We start from the raw sequence: 17645 nt of genomic DNA on the forward strand, positions 1-17645 counted from the left end.
ATGACGTGCCTTAAGTTTGATGCTTATGATGGGATTACAAGGCTGGTGTTACGTACAGCTTAGTTATGGCAGAGGCATACTCATTTCATTTTATCACCATTTTCATTATTTTCTTCTTATACAGTAACTACAAACTTGTATGAAGGCAACATTGACCGAGACACCAAACAGTTCCAGGACCAGCAGGTGTGCGGGACACCCCAGTACATCGCCCCTGAGGTGATCCTCAGGCAGGGGTACGGGAAACCGGTGGACTGGTGGTCCATGGGCGTGGTCCTCTATGAGTTTCTGGTAGGATGCCCCCCTTTCTTTGGGGAGACTCCGGAAGAACTCTTTGCACAGACAATTCATGGTAAGTGGAGGGAAGCAAGGAGTGTAGAATGTCTCAATGAAATTGCCAAGAGTTGCGGTTCTGACAACTCATAGATTACCACTTTGTCACAGAAGTGTCGGTTACACATTTACAGATGACTTAACGGATCAGCCAGGATCCTAATCTGTGCCATGTACAAGGCTGTGATTTCTACATTTCTAGGTGTATCAAAATGCTCCAAACAGGTGTTATTGCTCAAGAAACATGTATCAAGTATGGTTATGAACAATGTGGTCATCTCATTTAGCGATACCCGAGGTATGCCTATGCCCCAAAAATGTTTCTATAGTGATGTCAACAATTTTTTTGTAGACCCATTGCACAAAGAGTTGCATCATAAAGCAAGTCAGAAATGCAAGCATCTGACTTGCTTAGAAATCGGTTGCTTTGAGATACCAATATTTGTTAAATTGGATTAAACTGTAATTGAATTAAACTGTAAATGTTCTGATAAGAATCAGATAATCTATTGAGTATATCAAGAACTGTGTGTATTGGTGACGTGGTTATTGGTGATGCAACAAATACCGGTAAGTGGAGTAGAGATTGATTGCTCCAAAATGTGTCCCCTCCTGCCATAAAAACATATTTTTGACCTACATCCTACCTGCAGTCATGATCGAATGGCCTGATGGAGATGATGCGCTCTCCGAGGAGGCCATGGACCTGATCAACAGCTTCCTACAGCAAGACCCCCTCTTCAGGTTCGGCACCGGGGGCGCCGAAGACGTCAAGGCACACAAATTCTTTCAAGGGGTAGACTGGAACGGTCTGCTCAGACAGAAGGCTGATTTTATCCCACAGCTGGAAGGGGAAGAAGACACCAGCTACTTTGATGGTGAGTGGTTTAGACGGGTGTTACAAGCTACTGAAATGTTTGCTTCTGATTTGCTTATAGGAAGTTTGTCAAGGAAAATCACCTCTGTGGTGCTGTCTGTGTTGAAAGATGTGTCAATGGTGATTTTGATTTTAATAATTGGAGTTAGTATAAACTACTGAAATACTTGCTCCATGTACGATGACAGGAACTTTGTCATTGAAAATCAGCAACATGATAATTCATGAAATATGCTATTTAGTTTTATTTTATTTGGCAAGTGATGATTATTACCTGAATTGATCTAATTACTGAGAGTTTGTGTTGAATGTAATTTGTATGAGCTATTTAATGAATAAGGTGATAAATTGTTGGAAATATTGTAGAATCTGTGCTTTTACAAGGCCTATGGTCTTTATTTATGCAGTTCCCCTTTTCATTTTCACCTGTGTTTATGAATCATTTCTTATGTCTTGTATTATACATATACTTTTATTTTTTTATAAAAGCTTTTGCTCTTAGGGGCACTCTAATCATTTAAACTCTATTGTACATTCATGTATGAGTTTGTTTATATTTTGGTTTGTATATTGATTTTTAAATGAGTGAATAAAATGAATTGAATTGAAATCAAGAATTAAAGAAATGCAAATTGAAATGACTGGAATGGAATTGAATTGAAAAGACTTGATGTGAATTTAAAAATTCTCCTACCAGCACGCTCTGAAAGGTACAACCATGACTTAGACTCGGATGATGATGAGGATATCCCTGAAATTGGCAACTTCTCCACATACTCTCCGCGGTTCAGTCGATCATGCAGCAGCGTATCACAGTCTTCAGACGATATGGAAAGGAGGGAGCGGTCTCACAGTGCTTCACTACCCCTTAGTGATCTATCCCATCATTCCTTGCCTGCTCGGAACTCGCCGCAGCTCCTCACAGTAGATGTCGACAGGGGAAATAGTCTCCCCCTCCCAGACAGGTAAAGCTTTGGCCCCCCTTTTTTTTGCAATTTTTGATGTGACCCCTAAATATTATTTTGGAATCGAGGAGTAATGCAAGAAGCGATAATTGCGACAATTGCTCCATGTGAAAATCTGCACATCGAACCCAACTTGAGACTGTTCTTCAAACCTAGACTGCACTTGCTTAGTATTCTAAACCAACATTGGTGTCACGACCTTGACCTTTGGACTATGGCTCATTTTCTGACATCTAGTTTATGTTATCCCATGGACAATCTCTGTGCTAAGATAATGGAAAGTCAAAATTTTGTTCACATTGCATGATTCTGTTGTTTACTGAGGTCTTTACTGGTGAAGAAAAATACACTTTTGGTTATCATTTTCAGATAGTTTGCAATTAATTTAGTGTCAAATGAGCTAATAGATTAATCCTTAACTGTGTTGTAAATGGCTATCCATCCTTAAACCCTAACGTTTTTCTATACCAGAGTTTGCATTAAGCCAGAGTTCAGAATATGCTCCTATGTTTTCAAAAAAAATTATGGCAGGAGCGATTGCCGCAAGAGCAATTGTCGCATCACCCTTTTGGTACACCTATGCTTCTCCCTTTCTGTGCAGTGTCCCAATCAGTTAAAGGGGAATAAAACCTTTGGAATAAGTAGGCTTGTGTCAAAGAAACAGAAAAAGCTTGGGAAAAATCAGACAAACAATGAGAAAGTTTTGAGCATTTGAATATTGCAATCACTAAATGCTATGGGATCCTCCCATTGGCAATGAATGTATTGAATTTATTACCAAATATCACGGTCAGGTACAATTACAAGGAATAGTACATCACATATAAAAAAAACATTTGGTAATTGGAGCTAACATAATAGCAAGATGCTAATCAAGGTTAGCCCCAAATAATGTGACAAGGATGTGTGATGCCACATGTGAACAACTTTCCCTTTGATGAACTATACCCCAAAATGTCTTTTTTTGCTTTTTCGTATGGTGGTACAAACTCTTTATCCATGATGTATTTTCAAAAATCTCTATTACATGTACATGCCCTCCTGAAGGAAGAACACATGATCTACTGATACATGTGATAAAAGAGGCAATTTAAGTGAAATATGTACTAAAGTAATGGGGAGAGTTGTTCACAAGTGACATCACACATCGTTATCGCATTGCCAATTTGAGGATCTTCATAGCATTAGTGATCACAACATTCAAATGCTAATAACCTCATTATTTGTCTGATTTTTTTCAATCTTTTGTTGATCTTTGATTTTTCTGTTTTCACACAAGCTATCTTGTTCTAAAGGTTTCATTTTCCTTTAAGCAGTCATGAGGTATGCTAGATAGAGTGTTTATCACACTTTTCATTCTGTCATGGGCACAAGACTTTGAGCAGCAGTACACATATCTTTTTTAAGACTTTCTTTGGTGACTTAGATAATATTCCACCATGCTTGTTCTTTCCTCACTGACCTTCGCATCCTAGGGAGTTCACACGACTATCGAGGCGTTTCTCGGCGAGCTTCGCCACCGATGATCACGGCTCTATTTCTATTTATCGAAATATTTTGAGAGACAGGTAAAACGTTTGCCTGAGACAGTTCCATGTGCAGTCAGTGGAAAAGTCTGTCCAGTTGCAATTTCGCACACTGCTTTCTGTCATCTATATTTACTCTCAATATTTTTGTGACAGCACTATCTGCAAAAGCACAATATGCAAAGTGTTGTGAACACAGGACCCTGTTACACGAGCTTACAACAATCAATTGTTCGACCAGTGAAATATGCCCATTTACCTTGATTATTCATAATTTTTTTCTCCTTCAATTTTTTATTGTTGGTTGTTGCTGTGTACAGACCACCCTAAAATGACAATTTGCCTCAAAATGGAGTACACCGTATCTTTTGGTACACGTTACAGAGCTGCCAAGTAGTACTGATTTTCCGTATTTAGTACTGAAAATAGAGTAGAATACTGATGGTTTCCTGCAAAATACTGATTTCTTAAGTTTCAGTTGATGTGTCGTCCTATGGTATTCCTGTGAAAATGCTAATTTCCTCACCAAAATACTGATTTTCAGCCTTGAAAATACTGAAATGTTCTTGTTCAGGTTGGCAGCTCTGACGTTATCGTTCTTGGTGACTTGGTATGCTTACATGCTTGTGTGACAGGGTCCATCTTTTTGCTGTGTTTTGATTGTGCAACAAGTGATCAAATGTTTCATTTTCTATCTAAAAAGATTTTGTTGCTTTTAATGTCTTCACTCTCTCATCGGGAGGCTTTTTTACTCTGTCACTTTAACACGAATCTTCAATATTTTTCACCTACACCTCACAATACCAGAGATTAACTTGTGATATAAGTGAATTTGTGGAGGATCAAAGTCACTGATTTTGGGGCACCTAGGAAATAAATAATTTGTGATTTTCACTGGCCATTGTTATAAGCTACCAAAATCCTTGCATCTTATTGGCTCATGACAAATTTGTCAGTGAAAGTAATTATTTGTTTAATGAAAACCTCCTCTGATACTCGTAAAGGAAATGAAAAGGATATTATATGCAGAAAAAATACAATTCATGTGGGTTGTTGATTATAAAGTGGAGGTTGAAAAAAAAAAGATTTATTGCAATAATTTGTGATAAATTTATACAAAGTTTAGACATACCATTCTTGATCAGCTCATTTGATATGTTTGAAAGTAAATAAATGTGACGGTTGCATACATTAGCTGTTCATAATTTTAAGGTTTTACTTCTTGGTATAGTTATTATTTTTTGCGCTTCATTTTCTTTTGCATCTAATTTTTGCGCCATTTTATTATCTATTTACAATGCAGACAATATTTTTATGTTACTTTGAAAATCAGCATAGATTTTCACATGTATATATTTGATATCTTATAACTTTGACTTTTTACAGTCGTTGTTGATGCTATCTTGAAATGAAAATTGGTCATTTCATAATTTGTTTGTTAATTAATGTAAATGAGCAGTGTCCAGATTGTTAATGAAATAGAAATGTTTAACATGAGTCGTCATTGGGAATATTGCTGATATATATTGAGGTTTCAAATATTTCACAATTTAAAGAACCGCTCAATATCTGTGCTTACCAAAAGCAGTACAGTCTTATTGTTATCAAACTTTCGAGGGCTCGTTTAAAAAGATAAATTACTGAATATTTCAAAAGTGTGCTCATCTATCATAATCATATGCTTCCAAAAAAAAAAGAAAATGAAGCATAATCAGTAATCCGATGGAAGTGCGTTTACGATGAGCATTTACGCAGAGTGTTTAAGTAAAAAATAAAAATAAATGCATCCAAAATTGTCCATAATTAAAGCAAGGGAATAAAATTCGATTTTTGTTTTCTTGCAAACAAAGCACATTTATGTACATGTAATTTACATGCTTTAGATTTTGTATATTTACACTATGTGCACATTTCAATAATGTCTGGATTGTCTATCTTGTCAAGATGAATCTAGTTTGGTAGATGTCTCTATTTCTACATTAACAACCCTGGTATTTGATGAGGGCTGGTGTGGTTTCTTCAAGTTGAAAGTACATTTTTTTTTTATTTTTTAGATTCAAGCTTCTGTGAATTAATGGAAATTAAACCAAAAACTATTGGGTTTCATTTTTATTTGATTACACATAGGAAGAAATGGGACAGAATGCTGTGTTTTAAATGACAGGTTATTTGACTGCAGTCCTTGTGGTTTACTGTAGCTGTTGTGTTGTTTTTCACGTCATTCGCTAGTTAATTTTCATATCGTTATCAACACATTTTCTTTAAAAAAATATTCCATTGAATTATGAAAATATCTGAAGCACTCTACATGATCCTATCTTTTATATTTTTTTTCATTTGCAAATTATACAACAGTACAGAAGTGTACATGTATTTGATATTCATGAAATATTACATAGCATCAGGTCAATGACCACTTATCTGTGATAACAAGCATTGTCTCTTTACCTATTACCTGGTCCCAGCATCTCAAAACTTTAAAAACCACATAATCATAGGGATGATTAAAGGTCAAGTCAACCCCAGAAAATGTTGATTAAAATAAGTAGAGAAAAATCAAACCAGCGTAACGTTGAAAATTTCATCAAAATCAGATGTAAAATAAGAAAGTTATGACATTTTAAAGTTACACTTATTTTTCACAAAACCATGATATGCACAACTCAGTGACATGCAAATGAGACAGTCGATGTCCCTCACTATTTCTTGTTTTTATTTGAATTATGCAATATTTCATTTTTTACAGATTTGACAATAATGACCAACTTGATTGAACCATGTAGTATTAAGCAATGCAAATTTCACATGTTCAGGGAGAAAATAATTGTTGTTTCACTTGATAATGAGGACAAAATTAAAATTTTTCATATTTCTTATAATAAAATACAAAAGAAATAGTGAGTGGATGACGTCATCAGTCTCCTAGTTTGCATACCGACCAGGATGTGCATATATGTATAACTGTTTTTTGAAATTGTGCAAAACTTTGAAATGATTTTCATAATTTTCTTATTTTACATCTAATTTTGGTGAAATTTTCAGTGCTTTGCTTATTGGATTTTTTCTCTTTCTATGCAAATCAAGTTTTTGTTGGGGTGGACTTGTCCTTTAAATAAACCCCATTACATTGATTACCATGTGCAATCACTGGCGTAAATACATGATGTCATGCTATTCAAGTGGAGAGGGTGGCACATTCTCCCTTGTACAGTAGGTTTGCTGCTTGAATTTATACCAGTGTGTGAAATCAAACCATCTATATTATCAAGTATTAAGCTTTGTGTTTGAAACAGACCTCAAGATATCAGTCACTTCATTTTTTTTTTTTACGGAAGATAGTGCTATTTTTTCAGAAGAAATTGCTATTTTTTCTGTAAAAAAATCCTGACATCAATCTACATGTTCATCAAAATGTATTTCATTGTCTGGCACCCAATAATTACATTGTTTAATTTGCTTAGCACAATCAAGGGTAGCTATTTTTTTCCTTTATGTTTTATTTAACGTATCTACAATGTTGATTATTCAAAATCGTAAAAGCAGCATAACAATATCAAATAAGTACAATAGATGTATAGGCAAACAGAAAGTCACCATATAGCTACAGTTAAAAAGAATTTAATCCAAAGCCACAAGCATTTAAAGAGCATGACATTACACTTGTACACAGTGATCAGAATGAAATTGTAGTATGCATTCATGGTTACACTTCGTAATTCCGAAGGTTCTTTATTCTGAAGATTCGTAATTCCGAAACACGTAAATTGCCTATACCTCGCTGTTCGTTAATCCGAAAACGAAAAAGGGTTCGTTAATCCGAACATTTTTGGCGTTATTCCAATGGTTCGTTAATCCGAAAACGAAATGAGGTTTGTAATTCCGAAGGTTCGTTAGTCCGAAAACGAAATGAGGTTCATAATTCCGAAGGTTCGTTTGTCCGAAAACGAAATGAACAACGAACGTCATTTCGGATAAACGAACCTTCAGAACAACAAACCTTATTCCGCTTTCGGATCAACGAACCTTCGGAATAACAAACCTTATTTCTTTTCGGATTGTCGAACCTTTTGAACAACGAACCTTATTTTGCTTTCGGATTAACAAACCTTCAGAATATATGAACCTTGGAATTACGAATGTATACGGCATTCATCACAGATATGATTATTTGTAAAAAGTTATCAGTTCATGTAAATGTTCATCTAATCAGTTTAACTCGAAAAATAAATGTTTTTAAGACCCTACCTATTATGTACTGTGTTGCCCTATTTCGGTGTAAGGAAGCAAGCGACATATCAACTGAAATTGAGTTTTGTTGTGTTTACAGTTTGCAAAGAATTATATTCTTCCATTCCAACTTTCATAGAAAAACACTGATACATTTATGAATTACAGCTGGTTAACCAGCTTAACCTTCATGCTATTTCCTTGACATCTAATCAATTCACTTTTTACAGGAAATAACACTTTGTTTCTTGCAGTCTTTTGTCAAAGTAGAGCAGTTTTGAAATAATGTATAAGAATTTTCTTCTCTTTATCTATTCAAGCCTACGGCAAAGTGGCATCTCTTCCAAGATTAACCTGAAATTGTCCTTATTCATGATGCATTGCATTTGAAGGTAGTAGATTCTTATCACAGTATAGGTTCTAATGATAGGATTATTTTCTCTTTCATTCTATCCTCTCATTTTCTTTTTCAGAGCACTGTATGAGACTCCATTGTAATTTGCATGGTGTAATAAACTGAATGTTATTACTATTCTTAACGTCCCCTCTTGTCCTTTTCACTCACAGGACCGCATCTGCCAGTGCTAAGACGGGCGAGCATTCCGATGCTTCCTCCTCCTCTCCCTGCACCCCGCCTCACGACTCCTCCCCACGCTCTCGTCGTCGTACCGGCATCTCCCACAAGCCGCCCCTCCGGGAGGTTCTCCCGCGGTTCTCCATCTCTTTCGACGAGGACAGCCCGTTGGCGTCGTCCCTGGAGTCTCAGGGGTCATTAGGGTCATCCGGGTTCCTGGGTGCAGGAGACGGGAAGAACATAGGGTCCAGTGAGAGACAGAGTAGACCGGTAGTCAAGTCAGCATCGTCTAGTATGCTGTCTCTAATTATACCATCAGGTAAGAAGTTGTTTTATCTTCTTTACATATTCCCGCAAAGGGGCTGTTATACCTGGGTCCCATCTTACAAAGAGTTGGGATTGTTTCCGATCAACTTCAACTGTATGGAAAACCTTCATTATCATAATTTCCCCTTCAGGAAATTTGCATAATGTCCTTCTGTAAACAAAGAGGGGTGTACTGAAATATCAAGAAACAATGAATATTGGAATGTACATCATGTCTAAAAATAAAATGAAAAAACATGCCTTATATGTGTCAACCTTGCTGGCTTTTCATAATTTCATCTCTTCATAAGATGAGCTCTTGATCGTTTTAGCCAGTGTAGCTAACAAGCCGACAATGTATGACAAGACATATTATCATACTTGTCTGTTTTGTTGATATCAAGATTTCAATCTTGATCCCAAGATTTGTCATAGGTCAATGACACAAAGTGATTGTCTTGGCATCAGGAATTAGATTCTCGATACCAAGAATTTGATTATTTCATATCAAGTGACTAATTATTGATATCAAGAAATAGGATGAAATGATCAAATAGCTTGCCATACATACATCAATATAATATCTGCCAAAATATCCTGTGGCCCATTTCATATGGGAGTTACAACTGTTATAACTTTGCCATAATTGCAAAGAATAAGTTTAACTTTTTGTAAAACAAGCCACAGGTGTGACAGCCTCTTCTACAAGAGTAAGGGGGAGGGGGGGGGTCTTTAGAGCATTTCCACTGATGTGTTATATACTTCCTCTTCTAAGTCAAATTTTCCCCTTTTAGTCAAAAGAGATATCTGTGGTACCAAATGGTTTTACTTTAATGGGCAGTGTTACCTGTATTTCACTGTTTTAATGTCTTGCTTTACTTAATTCAATACCACAAAATTCTATCAACCATTAAAATATATGAAATTGTACAGTACCCCATCCAAGCATATTATGACAATCCTTTCATTCCTCTGTGGTTCATGGGGGGTGTTTCATGAAAGGGCTTGTAGGACATTTATCTGACCCATTTTATCCGACAGTTACCATAGGAACAGTGCCTGTCAGCCAATCAAAATCATGGAAAGATGTCAGATCTGACAACTTGTCGGATGAAAATACTGACGAATCGCTCCCCAGATGAGCTCCATGTACCTTTTATCAATTCTCCTGTTGGAGAATCAAGCAGCTCCCAGGATCCCTCCATGATGAATATGACGCCCCTTGACTCTTCTTATCCAACATCTCTCGATATGAATCATTGAAAAAAAAACTTTTATTCACCAAGTTAATCCTCTGTTGTTCCAGACGAGCTCCATGTGCCGTCTCCCATCAATTCTCCCGGTGGAGAATCGAGCAGCTCCAAGGAAGATTCCCCTTACAGGGATCTCTCTATGATGAGTAACGGGAAGCCTCTTGACTCTTCTTATCCAACATTTCTCTATATGAATCGTTGAAAAATACTAACACAACCTTTTCCCCACCCATTCAATCCTCTCTTGTTCCAGACGAGCTCCATGTGCCGTCTCCCATCAATTCTCCCGGTGGAGAATCGAGCAGCTCCAGAGATGATTCCCCCTCCAGGGATCCATCCATGATGAGTAACGTGAAGTCACCCATCATCATCAGGAAACCACCCAGGAGGAAGACCATGGGGTTCCATATGCAAGCTATCAAGGTCTACCTAGGGGAGTCTAACATATACACACTGCATCACCTGGTCAGGGTAAGTCAACAGTATTCATCCACATGGTCTGCTTCTCATTTAGGTTATTACTGTTTCAGACGTTAAATTAATACTCTTTTGGCTCCAGATTGATTTGACTCATTTGAATACCAAAAGTACTTGTGATTGAAGAAAAATGTGAAAATGTATATTTTAGTGGTTAGGATATTTACATCATAGATTGAGGTGTGGGTATTTTGTTACAGATTTGTACATAGATAATTAACTTTTCTGAAATGGTTAAAAATGATTTTTTTTTAATGAAATAAGTGCAGTCAATTCCTACGTAGGTAATATGTTATTGATTGTATTTTGTTTCTTTGTATGTGCAGCATGTTGAGGAAGGAAGTCCTGCGTACGAAGCTGGTTTACGACCAGGGGACCTTGTCACTCACATCAACAATTCTCCCGTTGAGGGCCTGATACACCGAGAGATAGTTGAACTGATCATGAGCAGCGACACACAGGTTGTAATCCATGCCGTACCCATGGATAAGACCACCATTCAAACTTGCGGACGAAGGAATTCAACGTCCAGTAAGATGGCCCGGAGGAAGAAACCCAAGCGTAAACGGGATTCCGTGGAGCGAAGACGGCGAAGTGCAGTATTCAGGAGGTCCAGTTTGAAACGGGCGTCTACCGATGGAAGCAGAGCTAGTCTAGCAGCATTAGGAAGGCAAGGAGGGTCGGAAACCTCGCCAAGGTCGCCAACGTCACGATCGCCGCGTTCCCCGCCCATGTTCCATGTACCCAACGAACATTCAAGCAGTACGCCATTAACATCGTCACCTAACAGTTCTCCGTCGTCAAGCTGCCCGAACTCGCCTGCAGGACACTACACATCATCCAGACCAAGCACGTTGCAAGGTCTTGCTCACAAACTCCCCTTTTCGTTTAGACCTGGTGGGAATCGTAGGAAGTCGGTCGGTCACATCCCACTGTCCCCACTAGCTAGGACCCCGAACCAGTCCCCAGCCCCAAAATCTCCTGTTCGTAGCCCCAGCCCCTTGGCTGTGGTGACTAGTCTTGGGCACTCTCCAGGGAGTTCCAACACCACCCAGTCCTACCCTGCACACATGCTGAGCAGCCCAACGCTCGCAGCGCCCATGAAAGTAAAGACAAAGAAGTACATGCGATCTCGGAACCTTGAGACCCCACCGTCGCCTCTCTTAAGAAGGGCGCTCTCCCCAGACCATGAGAAGGTACCCTTGGACATGTTTGATGTTCAGCTTAGACCTAGAGCAGACTCCGCTTGCGATGCCCTCTCAAGAGAAGAGCGAAGCCTCAAGAGATTAGGAATCGTCAGCAAAGAAAGGGTCGCTGAGAGAAAATCCACAGGGTCGACTTAAGATTTATCTTAAATCATGTGTATAGAAATGCAAAGTATTCAATCTGCTATATATGTATATTTGACAAATTTCTGATTTGACTGTATTTGATATCGGGGCATTTGATTTAAAGGCCCTCGAGCACTTGTCATGCCGTGTCGTACAAGCCACTTTCAAGATCGAACCATAGATGGTTTAATGTGAAATCATGACAAGACTTATTTTTTGCTGAACAGATATACAACAGAGAAAAGCATTGCAATTGTACACCAGATAATTGATTAGAAAGTACTTATGAGTCATCATTGGTTCTTTATTCTTTGCTATTGTGCCTGTATGCTTTGCCAAAGATCCTGAAATAAGAGATAGGTGATTGTGCAGATATAACCCGAGTAATAGCTGGAGTGACTTCATCTTGAAATCTTTTAGAATCATTGCTTTGGTCTCATACCCTAGACTACCATTTTTAGCATATGATACGTGTGCACTGAACATTTAAGTGTGCAGAAAATAAAACATGGCAGTCCGGTGATTATTTGATAGTTAAAATTAGGAGATGGTTATTTATGTTCAGTAAGTTGGTTTAATAATTAACCTTAAACCATAGTATGATAAAATTATCAACATGCACTACCGGTACTTTTATCACCTTAACTTCCAAAATGAGCATCAAAAGGGATTGATTCTTCAAGGTTCAAGGATGCATTATAGGCAAATTAGAGACAGCCATTTTCTATCCAAGTTTGTGATTTGAAATTAGGATGGCTACATAAATTCAAAGTTATGTTTGTAATATAAGAGTTCATTACATTGTATTTTCTTTTATGAAGATTCTTTTTTTTGGAACAAATGCCAAAAATGCATCAAAAACAAAGAAATCACAATTAAGGTGTTAAAACTGCTGTTACCAAATGTGTATCCTTAGAATGAACTGCAGGTTAATTTCATTTTTTTTTATCAACATATGTCTCATCTTAAAAAGTAACATTGGGGCAAAATTAATGGGTTCAACATTTTCCTCAATTGAAATTTAATTTTAGAATGAAAGATACTAGAAATCTGGTCATGAAAAATATGGTATTCTTAATTTTCAGCATTATTGAAGTTAATTCCCACTAAACACTGTTTTATCTCTTCAAATGAACCTTTGATGAAATAATATATTCGTGTTTGATAACAGTATTATTGCATTAACAAAATTACTTGGCATTTGAATGAATGGTTCTTATGAACGAAAGGTTTTGTCTTGCATTTGATGATGTATCAAACGTAGTGGTGCATAATGCAAGGAATAATGTTGCGTTATGAGTAAGCTAGAGAATTATTCTTGCAAGAGTGGATAAATTGTATATGATTGTACAGAGGATCATTTATTTCTTGACAATTTTTTTTCATGCCAAACATTGGTTTCTTGTTCAACAAACACTCCGTAATCTCCTCATGTGCAGTGGTTTGATAAAACTATATTCTTGTTTCAATGACAATTATACTGTCATAATGATGGGATTTAATGGGTAAACTTCAAAGCCTAAAAATGGTGATCCACTTTTTGTCACATAAAATCTGTGGTTTAAACTGGGATAAGGTGTTCTAAGAAATATTATTGATATTATCTTTAACAGTGTAATTGGACCATTAGCTCCAGCCATACAATCAATTTATTTGACAATTTCTACATCTTATGAGCGATGGAATAATTCTCCAGTGCTAATAGTGACCATCCACAGTAGGAATGGGAAAAATTATTTCATTCAGATGTTAACTGCCATTTGAAGATATGAATTATTTTCTTCTTTTCTTCATGATTCTTCAGTGAAACATGGCTCTCTAATTGCAGGGAATGTTGAAGTGAAATTAAATTGCTGTTTGAAGAAAAAATTCCTTGCTTTTCATTGGTTTGGAAATAAAATTTAAAAATGTATATTTTTGCATTCATTGACCGAATGATAAATATAATAAATCTCTGTTCTATTTTACCCTTTAATTGACAGATTTTGGGACAAAAAATAACTTGAGTAATTTCCTTTGTTGTATAGCCAGATAAATATGTTTTGTCTTTCAATGTGTCTTCTATGGACAACCAAGGCACAGTGTTTTAGCTTGCTTTGTTGCCATGGAAATAATTATGTACAAAAACTACAAATACATTCCTGAGGTATGTTAAGCAGAGCTGGTAGATCTTATTAGAGGGAGGTAACTTGATAAAACACATGAATCTTAGAGCCGATGCTTGTATCGTCAGATTACATTGTGGAAAAGGTCTTCAAGAATTCTTCCTTTTATATAGGAATGGCTCTGATCACATATCAAACTCATGTGTTGCGGGGAAACTATATTCGCCTCACTATGGCTGTGGATGTGACATTTTTTATTTCTTTACAGAATAGAGTCCTAGATTGTAAAGTTTGTCCTTTCCATTTATAAAGCCAGCATGGAGACTATATATTCTGGGGGGTGTTTCACAAAGATTTAAGTATGACTTAGAGTCGCACTTAAGTGCCTAGTTGCGCGAGGTATAAAATGCTTGACCGCATTGGTCAGATCATGCAAAGGGGACTCGCACTACTGCGTATTGATCAATAAGATTGCACGTTGCATTTCAGATACGTGTTGGCATTTAAGTATGACCTAAGTCATACTTAAATCTTTGTGAAACACCCCCCAGATGACATATTGCATTGTCCCTATCATGTACAGTTGATGATGATGATGATTCATGGTAAGTCTACTTATAGACTCATGTCACTAAAAATAGATCCCCATAGCCATAAGAGTTATCTCCCTCTAACTATAAACTCTTGACCTTAATACACAGCTCTTTGATTTATGTGTAAGAACAAATTTATTATTAATTACAGCTGATGCCTCCTGCTGTTCCACCTATTAGATTTGGTGTTGTATCTCAAAGTGCACTCTGTAAATAATACTGTGCTTGAAATCGTGCACACACGTACATGTAAAATCTCTATCAGAATTTATTCTATCTTGGAAAGATTGATTTTTAACATTTGTACTATTTCTTCTATCAAAGCTTTTCTATCAAATTCTAAATATATTCCTATATAGAAGTGTCTTGAAATGGTGTCAGAGTTTATTCATATGAGCATATTGGATTATTGTGGTAGTTGTAGGCGTGATAGGTAGCTTCAAGGTAGCGTCACGAGGGGGTACAGAACTAAAGGGATGTAGTGGGCGGAGGAGGGGTGGATTTGTTTTTTTTCCTTGAACAAAGTATTGATATATCAACAAAGAGATGTTTTATATCAGGCCTTTTTTGCTGTTCAGGACCAATGACCACTCAAATCAAAGCAAGAATAATGAGCATTTACTCGTTGCCAAGGAGATCAAAAGATTTGCTCACAAACAAGATTTTTTTTTCCACAAACTGTTAAAGACATAATGAATCTAGGGATGTCATGAAATAGCTTTGTATATTGTAGGCCCTATTATCATCAGAATAGATAATCTTGGAGTGCATTGGAACATACAAAAGCTTACCATGACAAACTTATGTTTCTCTTCTTAAGAAAATCCCTATGATACTGAAATTTGGGGTGCTATTTTATGAAAGTGGTCAGTTCTGTTAATTTCATTGCTTGGATTGGCTGAGCACTGGTTTATCTTTGTTACTATGGCAACGTAGCATCAAATTATCAGTGCTGAAGAGCTTCATGAAACGGTACATAGCTATTTCATTCATGATAACTATTCTTTCCATTTAATTCATCCTATATTAATGCTAGTAGGATATACACTTGAAGTTTTTTTTTTCTTTTTGCTTTTGAACTTCAGAAAGGGGGGGGGGGCTGATAAATTGTTAACATCCCTATCAATCTTCAAGAGCTACCTGTAGGAATTAATCTACATTCATTGTGTAAATACATGATTTACTGCAAGATTGATAGTGTGCTTTTAGTGATGTGTTTGTGTGTGTTTAGCAAGTATATAATACTCTGCACATTTTGCAATGCCACCCGGTCTTGCTGTGTAAAATAAATGCATATATATTTTTTCATACTTGCTAGAATTCCCATGGTAGAAATTTGATGAGTAGTGGAGTATTTGAGGAATGAGTTGAACTTTTCTTCCTTTTTCCAAGGTTTCTATTACACAAGTGTTTTCGGTTGATCTTTGATTGGCACTGGCCAATCGAGATCATTCTTGCTAGAGCATTTTATTCAAAACGTGTCTGGGAGCCAATCAGAATTCTTTCATATTTGCAATTCATGAGAATATTTTTTTAATACAAAAACATGGTGTAATTCATTTTAAGAATTTGACTCTGTAGGTTAATGTTAAGCATCTATTCTCATCACTTTGAAAGAAACAAAAAAAAAGTGAAGCATTCTTTGTCATTCAGTTGCAAATGATGGACATTGTTGTGCATATTTCTGATACTGATTCACATCATATCATATTCTTACATAAGAATAGAGTGGACCCAATGGCCTGAATTCACAAAGGTAGTGTTGAATGTGCTGAATTTAGCAGAATCATTGGATGAAATCTGCTCTTAGATCACAGAGTCAAAACCCTTGTAAATTCAGGCCATTCAGTTAAGTGAAGCTAGTACATGCATTGTATTCCATTATCAAGAATCACCTACATTTCCATTACATATATATTGGGTACAGAGAGACGTACTGTTGTAAAACAAGAGGGGTGCCCTTTTGTTGTCAGCAGAAGGTTTTACTTGCCACCTAATTCACCTTCATATCAGGTAAATGAGACCTTTTGCTCCTCAATTGAAGGTGATGTTTTAATTACAATTTATCTCATATGTGATGTTAAGTGTGTAGTGTATTACATGATGCACACATATATGTTACCCCTTTTTGTTAGAAGTGCGTTCTGGTGCATGAATAACGGTCACATTTAGACTCGTTACACCCCATGATACATACCTGTGTAGAGAGCTCTTATCGAAAGTTGGTATAAAAATATTGTAGAGGTACACAATTTATGCACATTTTACACATTCAGCATCATGCATCACACAAGGGCATTTCTTTTGGATGCTCTGTGCGGAAATGTGACTGAAATGTTTTTTGCATCAATAAGATTAAGTCAATATTCACATAGAGGTCATGCACTAGTGTTGTATTAAAGCTGTCTAAAGGATTCATAAGAAGAAAGGCTGAATCTGGTTAATGTACTTATCTGAAAGAGGTAAAGGTATTTTAAATGAGAATGTTAAATACAAATGGCCAACATTCTGATGAATTCACAAAAAAAGATTGGATAAATTCTCAAGCCTTTGATATTTTCATTGTCCACATGTCTTTGTAGCTGATATGTTTTATTTCTATTATTTTTTGTGTTTCAGAGCTGCCAAGTAGTACTGATTTTCAGTATTTAGTACTGAAAAATGAGAAGAATACTGATAGTTTCATGTAAAATACTGATTTCTTAAGTTTCAGCTTTACATGTGGCCTTATGGTATTCTTTGAAAATACTGATTTCCTCACCGAAATACTGATTTTCAGCTTTAAAAATACTGAAATGTCCATTTTCTGGTTGGCAGCTTTAATTTTTGCATTTTAGATCATTCCTCCCTTGTGTCTCTGTTTCCCTTTGTACACTCATCCGATAAATTCTACCATCTATTCTTCCCTTGTTTTTCTTCATCATTCGACCGAAAAAAAAAACTATTGAAAAATATTTAGTTTTCATAATTTATATAGTAAAATTATTATTGATTGAATTTCTATTTTTTCCTGGATGTATTTATTTTATTACCCAAAATTAGTTTAATTGATTGCTGATATACAGTGAATTGTATTCT

General features: G+C 36.4%; 1 protein-coding gene across 2 annotated transcripts in view; it reads left to right on the forward strand.

Annotated features, from left to right (window-relative positions):
- The window catches only part of LOC121423899 (microtubule-associated serine/threonine-protein kinase 1-like), a 48619-nt gene extending 32443 nt beyond the window's left edge, over window positions 1-16176 (forward strand). For both annotated transcript variants that reach the window (XM_041619431.1, XM_041619432.1), the window contains exons 14-19: window positions 125-352; window positions 987-1211; window positions 1908-2175; window positions 8496-8821; window positions 10315-10532; window positions 10865-16176. In XM_041619431.1, the coding sequence (XP_041475365.1) occupies window positions 125-352; window positions 987-1211; window positions 1908-2175; window positions 8496-8821; window positions 10315-10532; window positions 10865-11881 (2282 nt within the window). In that variant the 3' untranslated portion in view covers window positions 11882-16176. The remainder of the gene's footprint in view (window positions 1-124; window positions 353-986; window positions 1212-1907; window positions 2176-8495; window positions 8822-10314; window positions 10533-10864) is intronic.
- The last annotated feature ends 1469 nt before the right edge of the window (window positions 16177-17645 follow it).

Source organism: Lytechinus variegatus, chromosome 11, assembly GCF_018143015.1.
Source record: "Lytechinus variegatus isolate NC3 chromosome 11, Lvar_3.0, whole genome shotgun sequence".
Classification (NCBI taxonomy): domain Eukaryota; kingdom Metazoa; phylum Echinodermata; class Echinoidea; order Temnopleuroida; family Toxopneustidae; genus Lytechinus; species Lytechinus variegatus.